At 37.7% G+C, this 27,501-nt stretch overlaps 1 protein-coding gene across 1 annotated transcript in view; it reads right to left on the bottom strand.

Annotated features, from left to right (window-relative positions):
• The window catches only part of OFCC1 (orofacial cleft 1 candidate 1), a 332,335-nt gene that overhangs the window by 114,354 nt on the left and 190,480 nt on the right, over window positions 1-27,501 (bottom strand). The window contains 1 exon segment of the mRNA XM_037844751.1: window positions 3,728-3,946. Coding sequence (XP_037700679.1) covers window positions 3,728-3,946 — 219 coding nt within the window.

Below are 27,501 nucleotides of genomic sequence, written 5' to 3'. Positions count from 1 at the left end.
TCCAGTACGGAAGGAGGTATCTGTCTCCACTGGGGGTAAATTCAGCTATTGAGAATGTCTACTTTAGAGGGCAACTATGACCACCAGGAAGGCAGAGGGTACAATTCTTCATGAACACTGTATCAGTTTGTATATATTATGTCCCCCAGAAAAAGCCATGTTCTTTCATGCAATCTTATAGGGGCAGATGTATTAGTGTTGATTAAGTTGGAACTTTTGGATTAGGTTGTTTCCATGGAGATGTGACCCACCCAACTGTAGGTGATTACTCTGATTAGACAATTTCCATGGCAGCATAGCCCTATCCATTCATCATAGGCCTTGATTAGTTTACTAGAGTCCTATATAAGAAGCTCAGCATGAAGGAGCTTACTGCTGCAATTTACAGAGACATTTTGAAGACGGCTGTTGAAAGCTGAGTTTTGTTCCAGAGCAGCTAAGAGAGGACAAAACAGAGCAATATTTGGGGGAACACCATTTTGAAACACAACCTGGGGGCAAGCAGACACCAGCCATGTGCCTTCCCAGCTAACAGAGGTTTTCCAAACTCCAATGGCCATCCTCCAGTGAAGGTACCCTGTTGTTGATGCCTTACCTTGGATACTTTACGGCCTTAAGACTGTAACTTTTTAACCAAATAAAACCTGTTTATAAAAGCCAGTCCATTTCTGGTATTTGACAAAATGGCAGCATTAACAAACTGGAACAAACATCGATTTCATTATATGAAATGTAACACATTTTTCTATTGTTGATTGTGTGGGTAAGTTTGTTGAGAGTAACTCCTTGCCAGTTACAATGCTAAATGCTTTACCCACATCATTATATTTAATCCTTACAACCAACCAGACAGGTGGGAATTAATATCTCTATTTTTCTTCTTTTGAAGCTGAGGTGAAGGGGCTTGCCTGAGACACACAGCTAGTTATATCAGACAAGGGATTCAGAATCCAGGTTTCTTAACAACTTGTACTCTTAACCACCACGCATTTACCATCGGCTGATGCTCTGCTGAAATGCAGATACATGAAGCACCCAGGCCCAGAGATAGGAATGGACCAGAAGATACAGCCCAACTTTATCTTAGAAAACCGTTCATTCCCATTCAATTCATCAATTATTATTATCTAACCTGGTTAGAGAGTCAACAACTGCACTTGTCTGCAGTTCTGAAATATTTCTAGCTGAGGCCATTTCTGCTAGAATTATTATTATTATTCTAAGAATTAACATGTATTAAATTTGCACATACTGAACAGTGTTCAAAGAGCTTCTCTACATGGAGAAATTTATTTAAACCTTTCAATAAGTATCTTTTGGGCATCAACTGTGTCTCAGGCCCTATATTTGGCAGCTAAATTATAAGAATCCATGACTCACATAACAAGAAGAAATGAAGAAAGGAATAAATATTTTTGGAATGCCTTCTTTATGTCAGGTACTGGGCAGAGAGGTTTTACATGTGCTATCTTATTTGACTGTCATCATTTTAAGATGAGAACATTGAGGCATGGAGGAGTATCTGATATCTTAACTAAGCAGCTAATAAGAAGCACCTAAATTTGGTTCCCATTCTGCCTTACCTAGCTGTACACATATCATCTTTTTATGATGGTGTTTTTTCCCTACCCCTAGGACAGTCAAATGCATACTCCTCTGCCACTAAGGACGGTGGCAGTACTCCGGCATTTGAGCCTTAAACAATTAGAAACTGAATTATATACATCTTGAAAACTAGAATTTGAAGTAACAGCTTCTGTGCTGCTCTGTCATTATGGTCATGAGGTCTTTGCTTGAGTCAAGATCCACCCAAAATGCCAAATAGGCAATAGCCCCTCCTTCAAAGAATTTAAAATTCCAAAGTTAAATTCATTGCTCAGAACACTGGATGCATTTCAAGAGGAAGGCGAATTTTACCCTGTTCGTTGTTCTCATAGGTGTCATATGCAACCATAGAAAGTGTGTCACCTTCATTGACTGAGCAGAGAATTCTGTAGATTAGGAACTGTTCTGCAGCTCACACAGTACTTACTGATGGGTCATCTGAATTGCAGAACATACCAGTGGACTTTTTCATGGGCTAACCTCTAACACAAATATGAAATGAGTTTTATAGTAGATGATTAATTTTACTTGTGATTCCTCCAACCAGACTCATAAATGCACTACAATAACAACACCAAAGGAATAAAAATGTCATATTCTCAGTTCTAAAAGGGATAACTTGACCTCAGGATGGTGCTGAGTCGAACTGAGCCCAATAATTCAAGCAGCCCTGACCCTAGGCTTTAGCATCCTCTTTCTCTGCAAAGTTAGGCTTCATTTCACTCATTCTGTTTCCTCTGCCCTGAATTTCAGCCTTTGGAAAGCTATTTCATAGTTAATCCTGCTTGTGCATCTGATTAATCAACTCTCTACTCAAAAGAGTTTGTTGTTTTATCCACTCCTTCATCTTTGCTTCAAAGGAAGATGTATGCTTTGTTCTAATGCTATGGTGAATATCAAATAAAGTAGTGTATGACCATTTCTTGGTGCCTAACATAGAGTAAGAGCAGAAGAGATGCCCTCAGTGTTGCACTTGGCGTTGTCACATCTCACAGATAAGATGTGTCACTAAGCGAAGGTATGATTCTAACCTGCTACTTGAACAATAGAAAAATTGCCTAGGAGATTTTAGTTCTTCTGTTGCATGAGAAGTTGATTAAACTGTGCTGCCAAAATATCTTTTGCAGACTAATTTTATTAATGACTAACAAAGATAGGGCCCTTTCTATTGAAGAAGTAAAAGAGCAGGCAGAACAAAGCCAGCAGCCCAAGCATATAATATTTGTCCTTTTGCTTCAGAAAGCCTCATGTATAAGAAGACAAAAAAGATAAGGAAAGAAAGAAAGAAGGGAGGGAGGGTGGGAGGAAGTGAATATCCATGTACAAATTTCATTTCAAAATGAAATTAATTAGTATATATAAATGTGTATGTTTTATAATGTATTCAGATATCTGTGATTTAATTTCAAAAAACTATCACAAACTATGTGTGCATGTTAGTATAACATATACTCAGATATTCCTTTTCATAGTCTTCAAATTCCTTGCAATCTTCTTAATTGAAAATTTACACACATCTTTCTTTTCATCTGTAACATAAATTTGAGAAAATGAATTTTACTTGAATAGATATGCCTATCTGTTTGTCTATCTATAGTGTCTATGGAATCATGTTTACGGAGAAATAACCTTTCAAGTACCAGTTTTTCTTCCAGAGCATAATGGCCTAGAAAGCTGCCTGAGCTTGAGTTTGGTAATTGTTTGAATTCAATCATTTTGCAGAAGAAGCAATCTTTGCTCCTCTGAGCACAGGTGATAAATCAGACTTACATTACTTCTAAAATATCTTTGGCTTATGTCACCCTGATAAAATCAAAGTAGAATAAAAGATTGTTGCTAGATTCCTTTTTGGGTCCTACTCAGATATTAGAACATATTTGAATCTCCTAAGTTTTAAATAAATGTTGATGGAGCAGTTATGTACTTTGCACCCACATACCCATAAAATGAGAATATAACTGTAATAAGAAGTTCCTGCTGGTATATAAAGCCATTTTTGTCTTTTCAAATCATACCTGCATTTTAGACCTTATTGTAAATGGATGGGAGAGGAGTTTTGTACTTTCCTTTCGCCGATGAAGATGAAAATACATTTCTTTGACTTTCAGGGGAAAGTACTCACTTTGTAACAGGAGTCGAAATGGCCTGGAGGTAAACCCACTGGGCAAGGTAATGCAAGTAGAGCCTCAAGAACCAAAGAGAAGCCATCAGCAGGATAATGTACCAGAAGCCCTGGCTTTGCCATTGAGCTAACTGAAGTTCTGAACACAGGGTCACCAGCACAAAATGGAGATGCTTAAAGAATTTTCCACATCCTCTCCTATCAGCAACGGAACAGCAGCTAGAAACAAAGAAATAATAGATGAAGTCTGGGCTTAACAACAACCCAAAATGAAATATTTTGAGCATGACCATGAAGACACTGTGAAAATAAAGCGAATGAAATTATTACTTAGGTACTTAGTACTCAAACTATTTATGTTCCTTTTTGCTATACGAGATGACTAAAAGGGAAATAAAAAATACTTGAAAGTGAATTATTAGAGTCAACTGAATTTCTTGACATCTTTAAAATCTACAATGTATTCCAGCTACCCACAAGGATCCCTCTTAATTAATATTGGATTTAATTATTTGCATGTAACTTGTTAAAGGTTAACAGTTCAACATTTTTAAAATTGAAATGAGTTATTAATTTACCAATAAAAAGGTACGAATGAGAATTTGAAATCTGAGAACACTTTCATTCCACTGCATAATTTTGATATTTGCTGTAGAAACTAAACAAAAATAAATCACCTACAAGTTATTCTCATTTATCTCTCATTTCCTCGCTATGGTTAGCAGTGAGGGCAAGCGATGTTTCCCAAGTTTCTTTGATTACAGTTTTCACAGGAGAAAAAATGAAGAGGCCGTCTGAAAATAAATGTAGAAACAGAAATGGTTCTCCATCCACTTCCTACAAGAGGTGGCGGTATGTATGGTGGGGTTACCACAGGTTCGTGACTAAAAGTACAAGCTCTGGAATCGGTCTGGGTATAACCCCTGTTGACTTGGTTTTTGTTAAAGGAAGAAAATGACAGTCCCCTCATCCCAAGTCGATGTGATGATTACATTAAGAGATGTCAAACACTTAGAACGTAGGGATCACCTGGTTATTATCACAACACAATAAATACTCAACCTGCTCGTTCTATCTCTTCCTCTCTTCTAGTATTTGCCTGGTGCTATTTTGAAATAGGCTGCATTTCCATCAAGCCCAGGAAATGTAGACCTGCCTAAATGACAATATAATCCCTATTACTTTTAAGGAGATATACAGATGGATAGGCTTATATATGTTAAGGAATTAAAACAGTAAATATCATTGGTAGGTAGCAATGTGTTTTATTATACCTATAATTGATGTTTATAAAAACTAGGCATCAAATTATTGGATTCGCTTGCCTAATTCTAGAAAGACATTCTGGAATGATTCAGTAAATTCCTCTATCAAATATAGTCCTGATAATATTACTTTATCCAAAGAGAAACTAGTATCAGAGTAAGTATTCCAGCACTCAGGAACTAACCACAGAAAACCAGGGCAGAGCTCAGAACAGAAGAGAAATGGAATTCATAGATATATTCAAGTGATTTTTCACACAAAATCTCATTTCTCTCCAAAGACTATCTACTATGATGACAACTGTACCATGAGGGAGGAGAAGATAAATAAGAGAATCAAAAGTCTGTGGTGGAGGGCAGGTGGGGAAGACCCTAACAACGACAGGAACAAGTAAAAGAAAACCCACTATTCCCCTTAGAATTCCAATCCGTGACTATAGTTTCTGGTCTGCCCAGGACTTTGGAAATTCTCTTTTTGTTGTTCCTGTATATATTTTGCCATGAAAGTGTACAGCATCATCTCTCTGAAATCCAGGTACAGTCTTTGTATTGTGATTTCAATTACACAAATTAGGAAGAGTTCACCGGGCAACAGGCCCCCGGGAGGATTTGGTTTATCCATGGTAATTATAGTCGAGGAACTAAACCTCTCATAGAAGGACTCCAGGATACTTTACTACATTTAGTATCATATGAAATAAAGCCCAGAACTGTCTTCACTTAATTATTCTGGCACTGCTTTGCCTCTTCAAAGGAAAGGGAAAATCAAATGCAGATTTGGCATTGTGTTGTTTGCAAAAAAAAAAGGGAAGAGAAAAAACTGGAAAATCTCAAATGATGCAAAACAGGAAAGACAGTAGCTTCTCTGGCCTTTGAAAATTTCCAACAGTTCTTTTCACAGCCATAGACATAAATGGTAAAGCAGTTTAAGTGCTTTTGCAAAGAACCCACTATAAAGTCATACTTCTGCAACTGGTGTCAAATACAATGTTTCCCACCCACATTCTGATACATATATTTGTTTATGGGATTTTGATACAGGACAGATGCCATGTGATTTCACTGTGCACCATTTATAGCCAATTCAAAATATTCAGTTATCTTGTCCCTGGTCAACAGAATTCAATTTCTGTTTTGGTTTATTTGTTTAACAATGGGAACTATAGTTTCTAGATTCAAACAATTTGGGAAAGAACTTAGATCCATTTTTAGAGTTCAAAAGTCTATATACTGCAAAGTTAGAAATTAACAAAAGAATCAGTCAATTCTAGATAATACCAAATAAAAAGATGTGCCGAAAAAGCTCATTAATAGAACAAAGCTAGTTAAGTATAGCCCTATAAACAATTCCCAGATGACAAGAAAAAATGATCATATTGGATTTGCAGCTGAAACCAAAATCTGTACTTCTATAGAATTACATCCACAACTCTCTCCATATATCCTTCTTGAAATAGATTTCATTCAAAAGAATTCTGTTTTCATGTTTCAAGACCGTGTCTTCAAAGAAAGCATCTGTTTTATTCTTGTATACATGCAAGGCACATTATAAAATGCAGTGCCGCATGGAATATCTTCATCCCCGCTTTGACTGTTCTTTCTCTCCTCCGTGATCCTTCTTGGTTATGTACAAAGAGTATGACCATCAAAAGGATAATAAATGGCCTCTGCCACTGTGCTGTGTAATACGTAGAGTGGGAATTGATTTGTTGGTTAGGAAGGAAGCCATACGCACACAGATCACTGCAAAATCACATCGAGGCCAGCAGCTACTCCTCAGCTCACCCGGGCAGCTCCTCCATCGCTCACAGGGTGAGCTGCCAGCGGGGGAGAAGGATGGAGAGGTCACCCAGTATGCAGCTATTAAATGAAACCTATTTCTCTGAACTTCAGTCACATTTCCTATGACACACATATATCCCCTTCCATGCCCAATCCTCACAGACACTGAAATCAAACAAGATTTCTCTGATCCATCAGAGGAATAACAATTTTTTAAAAAACACTGAAATCATTTAGATAAAGGCACAGAAATGCATTGTTAAACTCTTCTGTACTGAAGAGGAGTCCTCAGGAATTCGTCTGTACTCAAGATCCACCATTCATCAGCTGTGGATAATAATCCTTTTTAAAAAATCACTGCTAATAGATGGCATTACATTTTCCATATTTTCATCTTTGGCATGACTAATCATTCTCTAAATGCAGCATTTTTAAAATAAAGTTTTTTTTTTTCCCATTGCAATCATATGTCTATAAGTAGTTCTGTTATTGAGGTATTCATTATTTATTTTTCACCATGTCCCATTCATTCATCAACAAGTTTTTTAATAATCCTCGGTGATTCTGGGGCTTTCTAAGACTTAATATTCAGCTTTGTAGGGAGCCATATAATGAAGATATGAAAAATAACAACATGTACAAGCCATACCATGTGAATGTTGGAAACAGCTCATCATATCCCCTCAAATTATCGCAGGATCTGAAGTAAAGCCCAAACAAGTTAAGTGACTTGCCCAAGTTAACACAACTTACAGCAAAGAGCCCTCTGCCTCTTCCTTAGGACTCTTCATCAGTGACTTTAGTGACTAGCCCCTGGACCAACAAACTCCAGACTACTTGAAAATGACTCTTTTACTGCATCTTGAAATAAAGAAGAGTTTCTTTCTTTGCAGAAGCTGGTTGACTTGGATACAAGTCAGTCATTCCACAGATCATCATTAAATGAATGTAGTATTTCCAACCCAAAGATGGTGTGGCATGCAGAATAATGGCCTTCAAAGATGTCCATGTCCTAATCCCCAGAACCTGTGACCACGTTAAATTATATGGCAAAGGAGAATCAAGGGAGCAGATGGAGTCAATGTTGCTAAACAGCTGACCTTACAATTCAAGGTTATCCAGATGGGCCAAATGTAATCACAAAGGTCCTTAAAAAGTGGAGGAGGGAGGCTGGAAAGATACAAAGAGAACCAGAGAGAGGTCAGCACGAGAAGGGCTCGGCCCGGCTTTGCTGGTTTTGCAGATGGAGGAAGAGGGCAGTGAGCCCAGGAATGTGGAAGTCGGTAGGAGCCACAGAAGGCAAGGAAGTGAATCCTTCCCAAGAGCCTCCATAAAGAATGCCGCCCTGCTGACAGCTTGATTTGAGCCTAGTTAGACCCATTTCAGACTGCTGATCTCCAGTACTATAGAATAATAAATGTGGGAAGATTTAAGCCACTACATTTTTGATAATTTATTACAGAAGCTGTAGGATACTATCACAGGTTGATTCTGGATACCCACAAGTGAACAAGACATTGCCACTGACCCACAGAATTTTTGTCTATTGGTAAAAACAGATAAGTGAGAAGGCAAATAAAACACAGGGATAAAATACAGTGTAATAAGTGCTAGGCAAAGTAGAAAATGCTGTGATAAAACCTAGGACAGTAAGCTATCTCAAACTGGGCCAGGGAACACTTATCTTCTGAGATCACTGAGATAAAGAGGAATTAGCCAAATGAGAGGAGAGGGTAAGAAGGAAAGTTGGGAGAGCATTCCAGTCACCTGTGCATTTCTCAGGAGAATAAAGACCTGTTTCTGAAAATGAAAAGAAGTTGACAGGGCTGGGGTGGGGGTGGGAGGGGTGTGTGTGAAGAAAGTCCAGTTAAGGGGGAATGGTGACAAAGGGTGAAGCTAGAGAGCTAGCATGGACCTAAACCTGAAGGGGCCTGGTGAAAATATGCCATCCACATTTTCTTTGGATGGAATCTGCTATACTGACACTGAGCAATATAAACTTAGATACCACATGAGGCAACTCTTTCCCCAGTTGCTGTTTGATGACTTCAAACCCTTAGATCAGGACAAAACCCTCTTGCTTCATTCATTTTCCTGAAAAACTGCTTATGAATAAGTTTTTAAAGGTAGAGCAAACTTTTGTGTGTGTAGATGATAACAATGTGTAATAACAACAGCTTTTATTTATTGAACACACTGTGGGTTGGACGCTTTTCATACATTATATGTAACTTAATACATGTGGTAACTTTTGAAGATGTGCTACTACACACAATTTACAGACAAGGATGTGAAGACTCAGTAAGTTCAAATTTCTTGCTTTAAATCATACAGCTTTCAAGAGACAGAGCCAAGATGAGAATCTAGATTTGAATCTGATTTTAATCTGACTCCAAAACCTGGGCATTCTCTGCAGTCCAGGCTGCTTGGAATACATGCGGGCTGGGATGGAAGTAGTTTTACATCTCACGTGCACTGTAAGGAGTTATATTGCGATTCAGTTAAAATACAAACTCACATTAAGTAGGGCTAGAGAGTGTTCATCCTGTGAGGGCAGGGATTTTGTCAACGGTGTCTGTCTGAGTTGAAGTTTTGAAGTATATTCTGTTATACTCCAGGTGCTAGCACCATGCTTTATGCATAGTAGATGCTTAAGAACAATTATCTATTAAATAAATACATTTTAAAAATAAGTGATTTCCTAAATGGTTTGAGTTAAAACCATGATTTGCTCTATTCAGTTGGTGTAAGCATTTAACTTATCTCTTTCAGCATTCATACAGTCCATGTTAACTTATTTGCTTGGTGCCTAAAATTCTGGAAAACATCATTAGGATTTTCCAGGGTGGCAGCTGAGCAAAGTCTAATAAGTGCATAGCAGTGCATCAATAAATGATTTTGCTTATTTGGACTCTTCGGACAAGTTCACTGTGGCACAAAGGTTAAAAAAATTGAGGTCAAGATAAAAAGGAAAAAAAAATATAATAAAATATGTCGAGATACAGAAGCAGTTATTTGGAAGGAAGGAACATTACTCATTACCACAAAGGAGAGTCTAAACTTGCATGTAATGGTGCCTAAGAGTCTCCCCCTGGGTACCTCTTTGTTGCTCAGATGTGGCTCTCTCTCTCTCTAACTGAGCCATCTCGACAGGCGAACTCGCTGCCCTCCCCTCTACGTGGGACCTGACTCCCAAGGGTGTAAATCTCCCTGGCAATGCAGAGTATGACTCCCGGGGATGAATGTGGACCCGGCATCGTGGGACTGAGAGCATCTTCTTGACCAAAAGGGGGATGCAAAATGAGATGAAATAGTTTCAGTGGCTGAGAGATTTCAAATGGAGTCGAGAGGTCACTCTGGTGGACATTCTTACGCACTATATAGATAACACCTCTTAGGTTTTAATGTATTGGAATAGCTAGAAGTAAATACCCGAAACTACCAAACTCCAACCCAGCAGTCTGGACTCCTGAAGACAATTATATAATAATGTAGATTCCAAGGGGTGACAGTGTGATTGTGAAGACCTTGTGGATCACACCCCCTTTATCTAGTGTATGGATGAGTAGAAAAATGGGGATAAAAACTAAAGGACAAATGGGGTGGGATGGGGGGATGATTTGGGTGTTCTTTTTTCACTTTTATTTTTTATTCTTGTTCTGGTTCTTTCTGATGTAAGGAAAATGTTCAGAGATAGATTGTGGTGATGAACGCATAACTATGTTATCATACTGTGGACAGTGGATTGTATACCATGGATGATTGTATGGTGTGTGAATGTATTTCAATAAAACTGAATTTAATTAAAAAAATAAAAAAAAATAAAAAAAGTGAATTCTTATAATATGGTAACCTTGTGCTGATAATTGGATTAACAAAAATAGATTAAAAATGGCATCAGTTTTATTTTTACCAACATTATTAAAGTGATCAAATTTGCTATTGCTTTTGTCTTCATTATTTCAAGTAATTGGGAAAATGTGTATATTTTTACAAAAGTCTCTCTCCATATACATTTACCAAATGTTCAAGATAAAATTGTCATCCAATCTTTCAACCTGCAGAAAGTTAAGGGAAAGGAAAACTTCACAAGCTTTTCTTGATGTTAGCATTTTCCAACTGGACTTTTCCCCTGAAAACTGTGTGTCCTTGGCCAATTTGGGTATTACACTTTTAATATAACACACGGCACTTCTAATAGGTTTAATTCAATTTACCAAAAAAAAAAAAAAAATGCCTCTAAGTTAAAAGATCTTTGAAAATTGCTAAATCTTAGGGGTAATATTATCACTACTGACAGTGAAATAATTGATCATTCCCACTGAGGCACAAAAGTATGAATGTTCTAATGAGAAAACAGGGTTTGAAGTACGTTGAAGGAGTCCAAAGAGACTCAAACTCTTTAGGCTGTTATTTCCAATGAAAGTCACTAAATGGGAGTGGGAGGCTTTTGGAGGGAGGCAGAGACAGACAAAACTTCTCTAGTACAAAAGGAAAATTGAAAGTAAACTTCAAAAAGCAAAGCCATTATGTGACGCAAAGGTGACCAAAGCGTATTTACCTTTTTGCAAAGAATTCATCTTTTATTCAGGATGTGTATCTTTCTGTTTTAGAACATTATTTTTGCCATTTGTGAATAACATTATTTTTTAAAACTCGGTGGTAATGAGTACTGGATGCAATATTAGAATGCATCTATTTTTCCTGCATCTATTTTTCCAAGAGAAATTCTATTAAAGAACAAGAATGGGTAAATACAGAGTGGAAACTAGGTGATAATTAAGATGTATGGGATGTAAGGAAAGACGTAAGGAAAAATTTTGTCCTGGACAATGTCACCCAAACAGGAAACAGAAACTCGTGAGTTCTGTCACAGTTTGCTGTGTACTAAAATATTAATGATCTTGAATCCATACAAGATGGTAAACATGTTGACCAGTTATAGAATGTAAACAAATTTAGAAAAATGTGTTTTTATGACACATGATAACCAGACATTAATGCAAGAATATATGGACTGGTTTGGTGCCTGCCAGAGGGACACTCTTTTGATAAGGACATCAGCCACCAGACTTCAGGCATAAAAATACAGTGAAGACGCCACTCCAGGAAGCATCAGGCCGAGGAGACTGACACCCATTTGCTCTGAAGGCTCCTGTGCTGGTGTAACCAGCACCTCCCGCCCACGGCTTTGAAACCCTCCATTGACACAGCGTCAGACCAGCTCTCAAGACCTCTCGTTTAAGGTACCCAGCTTCTGTGTGTCGGCCCTGGGGCCAATCGATTTCAGAGGCCCTGGTATTCTCCACCTTTAAATGTGTTTTGTGCCCTTGACCCGGTTATCACATATTGGTCATGTTGGCACCCTGAAATAAAACAAGCACGTAAATTGCATTGGGCATCAAAACTACAGCTGTGTGGAAACTACTTTCGATTTACGATTACTTCTCGGGTCACCTTACGACAATTTCACGACACTTCTGTGGCACCATTATTGAAACTTTCCTTCCGGCTCTAGGGAGTCACTTCCTTTTCCAGCTTAGCTGTCAGTAAGAAGGAGCTGGTATTTGCTGTTTACAAAGCTTTTCATAGGTGAAAATAATAGCTAAATACTTTATGCATAATGAAAGTTTCATTAATAATTGGCACAATAATGTAAGAGCAGTTAGCTTTGAAAACAATCACACTGATGAGCTGTGTGACAATGCATAAGCAGAGCAATATAAGGGAAAAATCTGACTTCACAGCTTGGCCATAAGAGTGGCGTCAGGAGCCTGGGTGAGGCTAAGTTTACACAAAGGCTGTAGAGACGCAGAGATGCATGCAGGCTGAGAGCAAAGCTCCCAATTAGAGCTCTTCTATTTACTAGTTACGTGATATTTTGTAAATTACTTAATCTGTGGGCCTCCAACACTTCCTCTAAAAATAGGGTATTGTCATGTCTAGCTCTTCAATCAATGAGGATTAAATGAGAAAACATGTCAGGTTCCCAGGCCCATGCATGCCACTTTAAAGGAGGATTCTTTTACAAAATAAAACTAGCTAAACAAAGTTACTTTGTTTAGTTACTAGCTAAACAAAGTCATTTCAAATCACAAAATCAGCTTCAAATTTTTTATCCACTCTTGTAGGCAATGGAAAAACAAATCCTAACGGAAGAGATCTCGCTGTAATTCTTCTGTGGGCAACTACAGGGTGGCTCGGCCATTTAAATAAAAAAGGAAAAGGCAAAACTTGGGATTCACTTCTTTGCTTGTTTCCTGAAACAATAGTTTGGATAGTATGAATTAGATAAACAGGCATTTGGCAGCAAGATGTCCATAAATGGAAGTGCAACCCAACCCATTGATAACACAAGATATGTTGAACCAGGAGACACAGAAATATATATTCACAGTGCTTATAAAAGTTTAATCAGGAAGCTGATAAACTATTATGTCTAGAGAGTTCCGTAATACTCAGATTTTGTTGCAGGATCAAGTTTAATTTTGTCTTCCCTAGGAAAATATAGGCACATAGCAAAAAATACCTTGTAGGTCTCACATCACTCCTCCCCAACACAACAGTCTAATTCAGGTATAAGTCAAGTAAACGTGAAGACAAAGACAAATTAGAAGGAGAAAAAAATAACCAAACGTTGATGAGAATTTTGAGGATGTCCATTCTTGCCATTTTGTCTGCCTTCTAGGTCAAGGAACAGCTCATGATAGTGTTCAGGAAGACTTTGTTCAGTAGAATTGAATTGAATTGAATTGAATTGAATTGAATTGAATTGAATTGAATTGAATTGAATTGAATTGAATTGAACTGAATTGAATTGAATTGAAAATACACATGGCATAGAGAGTAAGCTTTATTTAGCATTATATATGTATAATATATGTATATAATATATATCATATCAAAAGAAAAATGTATAGCATAGTTTTAAGAGAGAGACTTTTAAAGTCAGGTGTAACTGTGTTATAGTATCAATTTCATCACAAAGTAAAGTATTTACTCTCTCTAAAATAATAGTTGCATGATAATACCTATTCTGAAGTTTCATGAACAAATTAAAAGGGATAATATATTAAATCTATTAGCATAGTATTTGCTCAATTAATATTAGCCAGTGGAATTTTTATTTTTATATCACCATCTTTACTGTTATCAGCATTTTTTCAATAGGAATGAAAATAATCAGAATTTTACCTTCTTGTCCCCAGTTGCTACCAGAGAAGTGTCCCAGCTACACAAATAAAATTTAAATCCTTCCAATTACATCTAGAGAAATTTTAGTAATTATTAATCCATATCTTCTTTTAAAATTCTAAATACAGATATAAAAATAGAGGAAAATGTATCCTAATAACTCAGTGCAACAAAATATATTACATGATATAATATATTAACTCTCTTTCTTTCCAATTTAATCCTGAGTTGTTTTATTTAGTCACCTATTATAAAAAGTAATTTGTGTTGATAGCTCTAAGGAAATCTAGAAATTAAAGAGCTAATTAAATTCCTTCTGAGTAATTTTTGAGTCTCTGTATCAATACAGACGTGCCCACACATTCAAACATCTACAAATGGTCCAGTACTGAAGGCTGCTCTTGGAAACTGACATTCCATGTCTACTTTGACTAACCCTTTCCCCTGGGTAAACAGATCTACACTTTAAGCCACATTTCCAATGAAATCATGTATTATACTCTGCTGGAACTGAACTAGAATGTCAGAAATTACGATCAAGATAGCAAAGACAAGTAATAAGAAGCCGACCTATTTTGTTGTGCGCTTACTATTTATGGCAGCTCATAATGTAGAGAAATTAAAAGGGAAACCATATTACTCTATTAGCATAGTATTTGTCTCATGTATGTAAATAAATAAAGACTTCATAAAAACACTTTTAAATAATGGTCTCACTTCTATAAATAGTTTAGCATCTTCAAAATTATATATGAATGGTAGTTTTTCATAAATGATTTGCTTGCATGGTTTTAAAAAGGAATTTTCAAAACATATTATGATAGCTTTACAGTAAAGCCATCTCTGGGGCCCATTTATGAGACAACATTTTTAAGAATATGTAATAATTCCAGGATATCCTCCTGAAACAAAAATGTGGTCATTATTTGCAAAATACGTTGCTTTTATTCAATGCTGTCTATATACTACTGAATTTCAAGGTAAGTGCTATTTTTGTCATCTGGAGCTCAGACATATAAAACTGATAACAGGTATATGGTTGTTTTCAATATAGCTGATTATTTTGTTCATCTTTGCACTTAATGAAGCACACTTTTCCAAAGGGGCAAAAGTCTGAGAACATGACGCTGAATAGAATAGCCATGAAAGCATATATCACAGAAATGCATAGATCTTTCCTACTAAGTAATTCCCTTCCACCCTTAGGCAGAGCTCCATGCAGAAGGTTCACCGAGGAGAGCTCCTAGAAGATGCAGCTGTACTGAGGTGAGGAAACTAGGACTGGGCAGAAGGAGCAGTTGACCCACAAGGAGCTTGGGTGTATCTAAGGCCTCGGCTGATGATGTCAACTTGGTGTAGGCTTTCAGAGTTGTCACAAAATGAGGCAAGAGATTCCCTTTGGTTTCCCACATCCGCCAGTCATTGGTTGCAAGCTGCTCTATGGGACAGGATACAACCTGGGGGAAGAAGTTTCCTGACTCCAACAAGAGTTCCTCTACAGTCAATATCCCCAATGATGGCAAGAATGGGGTATTGGCCCTGAAGGGGAACTGGAGTGAGCCATCGTAGTATCCATTATGGTCCTCCCCTTATGCTGCTTCTTAAGGTAAATTTGCACCATCTGAGAAGAAGAATGCTTTAGATTCTGGGTAGTCTTGCTTCCTGGGAAATTTGATGGAGAAGGGCTAGTGAGGATGACTAGAGTGTATACTGCTGCAGTTAATTTGGGGTTTATAATTGATACTCTTTTTCACCCTCCTTTACCATCCATTCCAGATTCCCCTCACCCCTGTCTTGCTCTTCTGATGGTCTAGAAGGCTTGCCTGGTGGGGTGGCCTAAACTTCATGCCCAAAAGGTCTGATATTCTAGATCTCATACTCCTCTAAGGCTGTGGCTGCTTTGTGCCCACTGGCAGTTAAAGCTGGGCATGGGCATACCAGGAGATGCCCAAATGGATCACCTGAGATCCTAGCTCTTCTCCCCTGTCCGTTATGTAGTAGCAGCTCCACCTCTTACTGAGGATAAAAGTTAATCAACCCTGTTGTCACAAATGTTGGGACTGGCGGCTTGATGTGCCGAGCCCTCTATCATGAGACTTGCCCTTATGAAGCTCATTACTGCAAAGGAGAGGCTAAACTTACATATAATTGTGCCTAAGAGTCTCACCCGGAGTACCTCTTTGTTGCTCAGATGTGGCCCCCTCTCTCTAACTGAGCCACCTTGGCAAGTGAACTCACTGCCCTCCCCCTTACATGGGACCCGACTCCCAGGGGTGTAAATCTCCCTGGCAATACAGGATATGACTCCCAGGGATGAATCTGGACCCAGCATCATGGGATTGAGAATATCTTCTTGACCAAAAGGGAGATGCAAAATGAGATGAAATAGTTTCAGTAGCTGAGAGATTTCAAATGCAGTCGAGAGGTCACTCTGGTGGACATTCTTATGCACTATATAGATAACACCTCTTAGGTTTTAATGTATTGGAATAGCTAGAAGTAAATGCCTGAAACTACCAAACTCCAACCCAGTCTGGACTCCTGTAGATGATTATATAATAATGTAGATTCCAAGGGGTGACAGTGTGATTGTGAAGACCTTGTGTATCACACTCCCTTTATCTAGTATATGGATGGATGAGTAGAGAAATGGGGACAGAAACTAAATGACAAATAGGGTGGAATGTGGGGGATGATTTGGGTGTTCTTTTTTTACTTTTATTTTTTATTCTTATTCTGATTCTTTCTGATGTAAGGAAAATGTTCGGAAATAGATTGTGGTGATGAATGGATAACTGTATGATTGTACTGTGAACAGTTGATTGTATACCATGGATGATTGTGTGGTATGTGAATATATTTCAATAAAACTGAATTTAAAAAAAAAAACAAAAAAAAAAAACAGCTAATCAACCCACCTCTAATGGTGACTCCTTTCCTTGCCTGTGGGCCTCTTGGCATGGGGATCCTGAGGTGACCTGGTGGTGGCTGTAGCTTAAAGGTCTGTGTCCACAGGGAAATGTTCCTCTTCTGGGAACCAGGAACTCCGGAACTGTAAGTCCTAAAAGTATGGGGTCAGGAAACACAAATTCCCCTAGTGGGCCACTAGGAGTAATTGTGAGGCCATTCCCACTTCCAATGCTTGGTTTGGAATTATTCTATGTACTGGGGATTCACCATATTATGGCTGTTGATTTAGGGTATATCCAGGATCCTGATCCTTGCAAGGTAACATTTTTTCAAGCTGTTGCCTCCATCTGCAGAGGCAAGAAAAAAACTAGATCTTCTCTTTCCACCTCCTTTTAAAACTAGGAGTGTCTATATGATCCAGTTCTGGACAATGTGATGCAAAGTTGCTGAAGGGAGTTAAGATAATTCTCTCCCAAGTAAAAGAGAAAAACATGAGAGGAAAGTTCATTTCCAACTGAACCTTCTTTCCACCTTTGTATGTGATCTTGATATTTAGAGCTCTTGAAACCAAGAGGTGAAGGACACAATCAGGGAGAAGCTGATCCATAATCCTGACGTAGCTGAGTTGCTTAAAAAATATAAGCAACTGCCTTCTTGCCAACCTCTTGTTATGTGGGGAAAATAAACTCTTCTGTGTTTAGATCATTTTTATTTGTGTGTTCCTTTCTTGCAATTTTAAAGCATGCTTTACTGATAATGACTAGGTAGCACATTCAATTTCTAAAATCTCACCAAACCTAGAATATACATTAAATAAAAATGTATTGAGTCAACAAAATTAAAGTGACTTGAAAAATATCCTAAGAAGGAGGAACACAGCCGTCATTAGGTTGACCTGGATGGTATCACTCAAGTCATGAAAACCCAGAATACCAAAGACCCTAAGTTTTTGCTAGCTTTTGTTTCAGATATTCACTCCAGTCCTTCAGTTGAATGACAGAGGTGAAAGAGTAATTCAATTAAGTATTGATTTAGATGGTGGTGTTAGAGTTGTTGCTATGCATTTGTTTTTTTTGTTTGTTTTGGTAGGGGAGGGGATGATTTTAAATGCCCACATACTGCACGTGTCATGAGCAAGTGTCACTGAAAGAGGTTGCCATGAGTTTTCCTAGCAAAATATTCCCCTACCAAAGTTTGCTGCATGAGTTGGAGGTGGAAAGCCAATGTGTGTATTTGTATATTCAGAAGCAATTCTGATAGGATTAGGACTAGGATTTTATTTCCCTGGAGGCAATCACAGATAATGCATATGCAAATATGTTTACAAACATGGTATAAATCTGTTATGATATGAAATGTTACATTCCCTGTGCTATTCCTTATAACTATGGCATTAATTATTAGCTCCAATTTGGTAAAGTGAAAAAAACTGAATAGAAAATTTGAAGTACAGTATAGTAAATGAGAAGAAGGATATACTATGATATAAAGAGAATGAAATAAATTAGTTGTAAATAGAAACACCTGATACTACATTAGGAAATTTTAAATTCCTGAATTTAGGGGATTTACAAAATCAGGGAAAAGTGAAATAATCCCTTTGTTAGGCAAATCATAACTGAACTCTCCAGTGAGGTAAAAGTCTTACTGGGAATTTGAACCCAGGTCTTATGAAGCCAAAGGGACAAAACTACCTTTCTCCAGTGGTGTAGCATCATGTAGAGAATCACTACCTGCAATATCTGAAATCATCTTCTAGGCTCTTTAAGTACATTTGGAAATTAATCCCCATTTATATAGCAATCGATTGGATTGTTTTAAAAATATCTCCTAATCCAGCCTCCCGAAGCCATGAGCAAAATTTGCGAAGAATAACAATCCTTCCGGTTTTCTTCCAAGATTATTCCCACAGTGTTTTCATATATTTTCAGAAAGCAGCAAGAGAGTAAGGGCAGATTGCCAAGTTTGAGACTAGGGATGTCCTTGAAGACAGCCTGAACCAAAACAAACACAAAAACAAACATGTCTACAATTAAAAGATAGCAATGCTGGATTATAATTAGTTGTCTCAGGAAGTAAAGATATTTTCAGTTAACTGAATGGGTGACAATTACTTGGATTATTCTCATACTTAAAATGTCAGTGTTAAATGATTGCTTTAAGCATATAATAATAAATTCTGCATTCTTAAGTGGCAAACACAACAAAGCCAAGTATAGAGAATGTTTTTACTGGAAGCAAAATTATGCATTAACAAAAACCTGCAACAGGCATTTTTAAAACACAGGGAACAAAAGAGGAGTAGCTGTAGCTAACACAGTTGCTATTTACCACTTTGCTTAGAACTGGGAGTGGGTAAAAAATGGATGGAGAAAGCTTGTTTGGAGTAAGCGCACCATTTCAGAGATAAATATATACGGAGGGATAACTTCAGAGAATTCTATAGAAGCTTAAAGACCCCTTCCTGGAAATCTGGCTTAACAATAGTATGTATGGAAATAGCATTGGTTAATTTCCCACCTTAAATTGTACATGATTTCCTGGGATATGTTACGATCACATCGTAGTCCTGCCAGCCATTATTTTTACAGGTCTGTGTTAACTGTACAGGATTAACAAATAACAAGTGCCACTTGTTTCTACTGCCACTGTCAGTAGAAACCTGTCTAAGATCTTACTTGCTTTGGAATCCCCAAGTCCCCCAAGCAAGAATGAAGCTCCCAGTGATTCTGCTGAAGGTGTCATTCCATCCTGCACGTGCCACCTGGAAATTAATTCCATGAAAAAGGAACTTATATCCCCTAGCCCCCAAAATTGTAGGAAGGGGCAGCTTTTACCTTTGCAAATTAGAGTTTAGTTGTACACCTTGGATAGTCTTCTATTCATCACCAACAATTCATCTAATACTATCTTAGGCACTGAAGAAAATATAGTGGAGATATAATGGTCTCTTTCCTGCTCCCCTCTTCCCTGGGTAGAGAGGACCTACCACATGCCAATTGTTAATAGTCTAATTGGAAAGTTCTAAGAGTTTGGAGAGAGTAAGAAGTCAGTGTAGTCTGGATTGTTTAAGGAACACTTGCAGAGAACATGGTCCTTTTAAGAACTGGTAGGATTCAAGACTGGCAAAGCGCTAAGAATGTGAGGGTTATAGCAATATAGAAGCAGAATCCAAGAGGAGAGAAGTGGCAGCACTATAAGACAAACCTAGCAGCTAACCCAGCCAGAGGAAATATTTTCCCCCTACAATGTCCTTGAGTATTAATTAAATTAAAAAGATCTCCTTGCCTTTTGTTATTAATACCCTAAGCTGTATCATCTTGTAAAGAAAATAAAAAGGGAAAATCTAGTCTATTCACTCTGCTTTAAAAAATCATGTTTTATATTGAGACAAAATATTATGGTATTCCTTTCCCAGAATTTATACAGCCTGGTGAGGTCCCAAACTTAAAACCTTGAAGTTATGTAAGCAGCAGGAAAAAGTCTATCTTCCTTTAAAGGTAGAACTTTGAAAGCTTTATTTAATAAATAGATAGATAGATAGATAGATAGATAGATAGATAGATAGATAGACAGACCATACATAAATGAACACAAGGCATAATGTCACTTTATACCATAATACATGTATCAGCTAATCTGAAATAATGTCTAACAAACTGTGGTTAAAGGGTAAATAGGTGACACACCTCCAGTGGCATGGGTGTTATTTGATGTGACAACAATTTTTCTGTTCTGATTTAAAGGCTTTTCCATCTTTTCTGCATCCACAGTGGAAAGACTGTAGATTTTAGCTTATATCATGACTAGGTTTCAAGCTAGCTAACTATTCACCAGCTGTGTAGTGGTGAGCAGATTATTTAACCTCTCTGACTAGCAACTTCATCCTCTTTACAAACAGGGACAACATACAACTTTAAGAGTTTGTTATGACTTCAAGCCACCTCATCACAGCAAGTAAAATAATTGATCATGACTTACTCATTTAATAAACATTTATTGTGTGTCCACCACTGTGATGGTTAAGTTCATGTGTCAACTTGGCCAGGTGATGGTACCCAGCTGTCTGGTCAAGCAAGCACTGGCCTAACCATTGCTGTGAGGACGTTTGTGGCTGGTTAATAAACCAACAGGCTTATTGGCTGCAGCTGTGACTGATGACTCAACAAAGGGCATGTCTTCCACAATGAGAGAATGCAGTTGGCTAGATTTCATCCAATCAATTAGTTGAAGACTTTAAGCAAGACAGATAAAGGACGTTCATTTCTTCTTCAGCTGACCAGTGAAGCGTTTCCTGAGGAGTTTGTCGAACACATTCATCGAAGATCCTAGTTCATTTCCTGAGGAGTTTGTCAAAGTTGCCAGTTCATTTCCTGAGGAGTACATCGAACATCTTCATTGGAGGTGCCAGTTTGCTGCCTGCCCTTCGGAATTTGGACTTGTGCATACCCACAGTTGCGTGAGTCACTTTTATAAATCTTATGTTCATAGATATCACTCATTGATTCTGTTTCCCTAGAGAACCCTAACCAATACAGCCACATATAAACTATACAAAGAAATGAGCATGGTTAAAAAAAAAAGACATTCTGAATCTAGAGAAGACAGACCTTTAAAGTATCTTCATGCTACTCATGGGAAAAGTCAGAGACTCACCAATATTCTGCTGTGTGCCATTTGATGGATCCTTTTGCATTATTTTTCAACTAATTGCTAATATAGGAAGAATTTCATATCTTAAGTAATTACCCAACAATGAAGAATAAGGAAGAAAAGAGGGAAAGTATTAAATGTTGTTGAAGCCAATATTAATAATCTGATAGAAGAGTAAAACATTCCTTAGACTTGTCTTCCAGAAATATGTGCAAATAAGTGTATTATTTTAATTATTAAATAGAGAAAATAGATAAAATTTAAATAAACTTAAACTGTCTTATTGCAACTGCTGCAATATTAATATGAGAAGAAATATTTATTAATACATTTTTTTAGCCCTTAGGGTTTGTTGGGGATTGAACCATGCCCCCACACACAAGGTACGCTCAGGTCCCAACCCCTGGTCCTGTGGGTGTGAACCCATTATAGGACCTTTGAAGATGTCAGTAGTCAAGGTGTGCCCAAATCAAATGACGGTGGGTTTTAATCCAATATGGCTGAAGTCCATATAAGTAAGGGAAATTGGATGTGGAAAGAGAAGCCCTGGGGTGCAGCCAGAAACTGGAAGTCAGTGAAACCCAGAAGAGAAAGGAGAAGACACCATCATATGCATTGCCATGTGATGGAAAAGCCAAAAAACCCCAATGATTGCCAGCCAGCCAAAGATACCAACCCCAGGAGGAAGCAAGCCTTCCAGCCTCTGAAACCATGAGCCAACAAATGCCTGTTGTTAAGCCAACTCATTATAGTATTTGTTTTAGCAGCTAAGAAACTAAAACAGGATTCAATTCCTTTTAAACACTACTGTATATTGAAAAACTAAGGCTTATAGAACAGTCTGGGGAATCAGAATAGTCTGGGATAATACTCCCATTCCAGTCCATACTCATTATTAAAAAAAAAAAAAAGAACCATTTTTCTGACTGGCACTATTCCAGGCACTAGGGAAAGATCAGGGAAAATTATTTTAAAACCAGGTGTTTTAAATCATAGATTTTAAACAAAAAGATTTGGGAGTTCCTTTAAGTGTTTTATTAACTGTTTTAAGAAATAGCTTATTTTTTCTAGAAACTGCACAACCTAAAAGTCTTTAACACTTACTGGAAGACTGCAAGAATGTCACAAATAAGTATCAAAGCAATGTTATCCCCATGGGAAGTTGAGGCCTCAGGTCTATTTGAATTAATTTTTTGTTTCTTTTCTAAAATATTCAGAAGTCATTTCAGTCAAGAGTTCCGAGTATTACTCTCTCTTCTGTCATTTTCATTTAACAAAGAGCAGGGAGCCAAATGCCAATGCTGGCTTGGTCAGTTCTAGGTCCCTAAGTTTCCAAGAAGGGTGCTCTGAACATCGGCATTTGCATTCAGAACTAGGAAACCTTACTCTAGTGACACTTATCCAAGAGGATGAATAAATCAACAATATGTGAAGTACTGAAAGTGTCTAATTTCCAATACAATGCTTCCAACAACAACTGAAATTTAAAAAAAACTGTAAAAACACAGCTACAGAACACACAAGTTTGTGATGACTGCTCTGCAACAAAGGTTAACGATAAAATAAAAGGCGGTATGAATATGCATTTGAAGCTGGAATATGGTAGCTGCCTGATACACCCTGTTGACAAATCCAATAAAAGTCAGGAAGACTCATGGTTTAAGGGCAAGGAAATTTTCTTCTCTGTTTTTACTATGGTTCGAACTGGAAATCTCAATATGAAATCTCAATTACAGACACCTATGACAATGTTCAGGTTCTCAGACAAATTCTACACCTTGGATAGGTACAGGTAAACTGAAATGCTCTTCTTGTGGGCATTCTCCTGTGTTAAGGGAAGTTTTGCCCACCAACTGCCAGGCTCTCTCCCTCCAGGCAGCTGTGGAGCCAACCCGCTGTGCTCTGAAGTCATCTCGCTTTCCCATGACCTACAGCCCAAATGCACAGCAGTCATGCAACCCCCATGGAACTGTAGCTTCTAAACCATGATACACTCAGTCCCTGGATGAAAGTGGGCAAAAGGCTCACCCCCACCATGTCACCCACCTAATGCCCCTCCCTGAGGTCCCTCTTCCCATGTCTGCACTGAGGATAGAGGTCAGCAATGGTCACTGGGCATGGATGGGGATGGAGAGGGCAGGCAGGGCCTGGGGTGCCAGAACCAGGAGAGCAGGTGACTGAGAACCCAACTCAGAAAGGCAGGGGGACAGCAAAATGTAGGACTGCACAAAAGCTGAGGCTCCAAGACCCTGGTACATGTGCCACTGTCCCAGTGGGCTTCACTTACATAGCACGAATTAAAAGAGATTAAAAATATCAAGACAGTGATTGCAGTGCATGGAACCCCAAGTGTGGGGTCCTCTGAGTATGGGAGCCTGTGTGACCACCCAGGTCCCAGGCTCACGGAGGCAGCCCTGGGCACAGAAGGCACAGGAGCTGCAAGACTTTTAGCGGCCCATGAAAATGTTTTAATTTTAATTCATTTTAAAATCAGAAGGAAAAAAATGAATATATTCATAATAAATATATAATAAGGGACCCATCCCAGATAAATATTTATCTCTATACCAACACTGTCGTAAAATACAATTTTTAAGGTTGTTTTCATGGAGGAGAGGGCTCACAAGGCAAAAGTGTGTAGAGTCCATGAAAATCATAATGTGGCCCTGGGCAAAGAGAAACTTGCATGAAATTTGGAAAACTGTACAAAGGACATAACTTGTAAAGGTCTTTACCTGGTCCACTACAGTGATGGTCAGACACAAAGCTGCTCCGTGGGCTCCAGCTTGTCCTCTCACTCCTTTGCACTGCATACAACTGTTGACCAACAGTGGCCCCACACCCAGACACCTGGTGATGGACGCACAGAAGTGCCACCTGTATAGAGGCAACATTTCTCATTCTTCCTTAGCTTTGCCCATGACCATCCTCAACTCAGTTCAGCGATTCCTTCTTGATTTTCAGCTAATTATCTCAAACTGATTCAAAAGGATATGAAAAAGTCTTTACAGGAACAAAGAGAATACCAAGAACACGATTTTGGCTTAGGTTTTAGAAAACCATAGTAAAATCTTAAACTCATTCATAAATACATGAAAATATCTTTTCCAAAATGAAGAAGCCATCAAGAACAAGAATCTTTTTCAGAAAGCCTTATAATGTTTGTTTTCAGTTCTTTAAAAAGTGTAATAAATATGAATTGAAACATTTAGGCTAAACAAGGAAATAACACAGTCACTCACATTTGGCATTTCTCCCTTTTAAAAAAAACAGCATATTTGAAGAGGAAGGTCAAAGTGTCTTCCTTTATTTAAAGAAAACTTCAAAGATAAAGGTAATTTGGGGATCAATTGTTAAACAATGTAGAACAAATTACATCAGTAACTAGTTAAAAGCCCTATAAAAATAGCTTATCCTGTGTCTTCAAGTAATGGGATTGATCGAGAAGCTCTGAGACGTTGAAACGCTGCTTGACAAAAGAAATCTTTTAAAAAGCACAAAATAAACTTGTCTGCACTCTCATCCCCAAATTAACTTCTTCTTTAGATTGAAACGTAAAAAAAAAAACAAACAAAAAAAACGTACAAGACACTTTTCCTGAGTCCAAATGAAGGCAACAACCTTAAGGTCACAATAAGCTCAAAACGTTTGATCCAGGAATTCCTTCCTAAGTAGTTCTGTCTTCCTAAATCCAGGAAAAGAAATTATCCACTGTGTGTTTAATCCTTCACTTTTCATGGACAATGGTTAACCAAAGGGTTTGGTAAATTCAGTCTTTGTTTACTTTTTAAATTAAATGGGATTTTACTTGGGAGGAGTGAGAGAAACTGGACTGGTGTGGGATTAAATACATTGATCAATTTACACAGTGGTTTAAACAATGAACTTCAAGACCAAATACTTGCATATCTGGAGTGTAGCATTGTGTGACTCTTTGATCCCACTTACTGTCCTTCCTAATCTAGGTAGACAAAAGGACAGAACATCAGCTAGTAATTCAGTCCACAAGAACAATTGTGGTTCCACTAGCTCATTTTGAGATATAACTTCTTGGCTATATATGTGTGAATGTATGTTGGGTTGTTGGGGATAGGGGTTCTGCAGGAAGAAGGGAGAACAAGGATGAATTTATGATGGAATTAGCTATGACTTTGTGTAATTTCTTAGATTAAAATTACTGTTAACTGGTTTGTTTTACTAAAAAAATTATAATAGCATATGGAGAAGGGAGATGGATTTTCTCTTATATAGATTAATTCAATCCAACAAGTAGTTATTCATAGTCTATTACCATCCTAATGTTCGGGGCATTGTAAATAATAAGAATTATATGACGGTTCAGATTCAGGGAATTCACAATCTCAAGGATATGTCACTGGTACCTCCAGTTTGCCCAATAGAGTCTGATTCATAACATGTCTTCAATAAAGATTCATTAAATTGATTAATGAGTAGGGGAGACAATTGCAATATTTCTAAATATATAGACATTGTATAAAGAGAGACAGAGAGCCATATCATCTGGAATAATCAAAGAAGGCTTACAAAGGCTGTTGTACAGAGAACTTGCAGAAATGTTTACTCAAGGAGAAGAAATTCATAACATGTTGCCATGATACCTAAAAATGTGAGCAAGAATAGAACTTTCTAGAAATAAAAAGTTATATCCAATATTATCTGTACTACCCCTGTATTACTTTACTCATTTTGGTCTCTAGGAATCAATGGATGTGTATGTCTTCTTGGACTCAACTGAAAGCTCAAGTAAGCTGAGAAACTAGAAATTACATAAGTCTATAGACAACAAAATTGAAAGCAGAACTTCCATGTTATCTGGTATAGTTTGAAGGAAGAAAGTGATTCATTGATGCTTTTTATAAAGTATGATGTTTATCTTGGTCTACTTTATGTATGTGCAGCATCCCTTCACCTTTCAGTATGCAGAGAGGACTAGTCATACTAGGCACACAGAAGTATAAGCCACTCTGCCTCCCAACCACATAGCCCAACACTCCCATCCCAACACACGCAGACCAGTTTAACAGCCATCACAATAGTCTATTTATCTGCCTACAATATTGTAACTAAAGAGAGCCCTCATATACCTGGAAATGACTTCTCTTCAGTGGTGCTATCTTTCATATAGCTTCCAAATAGAAAAATCTCAGCACTGGTATTGGGGCAGAACTGGAGAGTCTTTCCTCTCTCATCTGTGAGAATAACAGTGTTTGGGACCAGCAAACTTTAGGGCAGAATTAAATAGCAGACACTTGGCTCCAAAGTGAGTCCTTGGTTCCTGCTGTTCCTAGCTGATATGGGGTCCATTAGGAAAGATAAGGAGCACCTTCCTACCATGGATTCTGAGATTTTTAAGCTTGACCCTAAAGAGGAGATAATTTTATGCTACATTATGTTACCTAGCTGCCCTGGAGAATGAAGAAGGAAATATTCTTTGTTTAGACATCTCAAATTCTCCTGGAACAAGGCAGTATAAATTAAAAAAAAAAAAAATGTGCATTGGAAAAACTTTACATATTGTGAAATAGCTTAATTATTTTTTTTGCAACTGCAGAGTATATCCCAAAGAATTTGGCTTAGCCTATAGCAATAATAGTTAAATTAATAAGAGACTTATTGTATGTCAAGCTCTTCTCTAAGCCTTTTGTTTGTGTGGACTCATTCAGTCATTTTCATATTCCTATGAGATAGATAATTGTCACTAACCCTTAAGAAAATGAGGCACAGAGAAGTTAAACTTGCTCAAGGACATTATTAATTGATGAAACTAAGATATGAACCCAAAGCTGTCAATTGCATAACTCGTGTTCTTAACCACTAAACTAAGCTAAGCTACATTTCTAAATTAAAACGTCTCCAAGGCACGTCCCACAAAAATATATAAGAATAAAACCACTTCAAACTGATGGCATTTGTGAATTAAACCTTATAGTTTGCATAATTATAGTTGGT

The sequence above is a fragment of the Choloepus didactylus genome, chromosome 7, assembly GCF_015220235.1.
Source record: "Choloepus didactylus isolate mChoDid1 chromosome 7, mChoDid1.pri, whole genome shotgun sequence".
NCBI classification, from domain to species: domain Eukaryota; kingdom Metazoa; phylum Chordata; class Mammalia; order Pilosa; family Megalonychidae; genus Choloepus; species Choloepus didactylus.
Note: the sequence above shows the minus strand (reverse complement) of the source record. Positions and strands in the feature narration are given on the sequence as shown.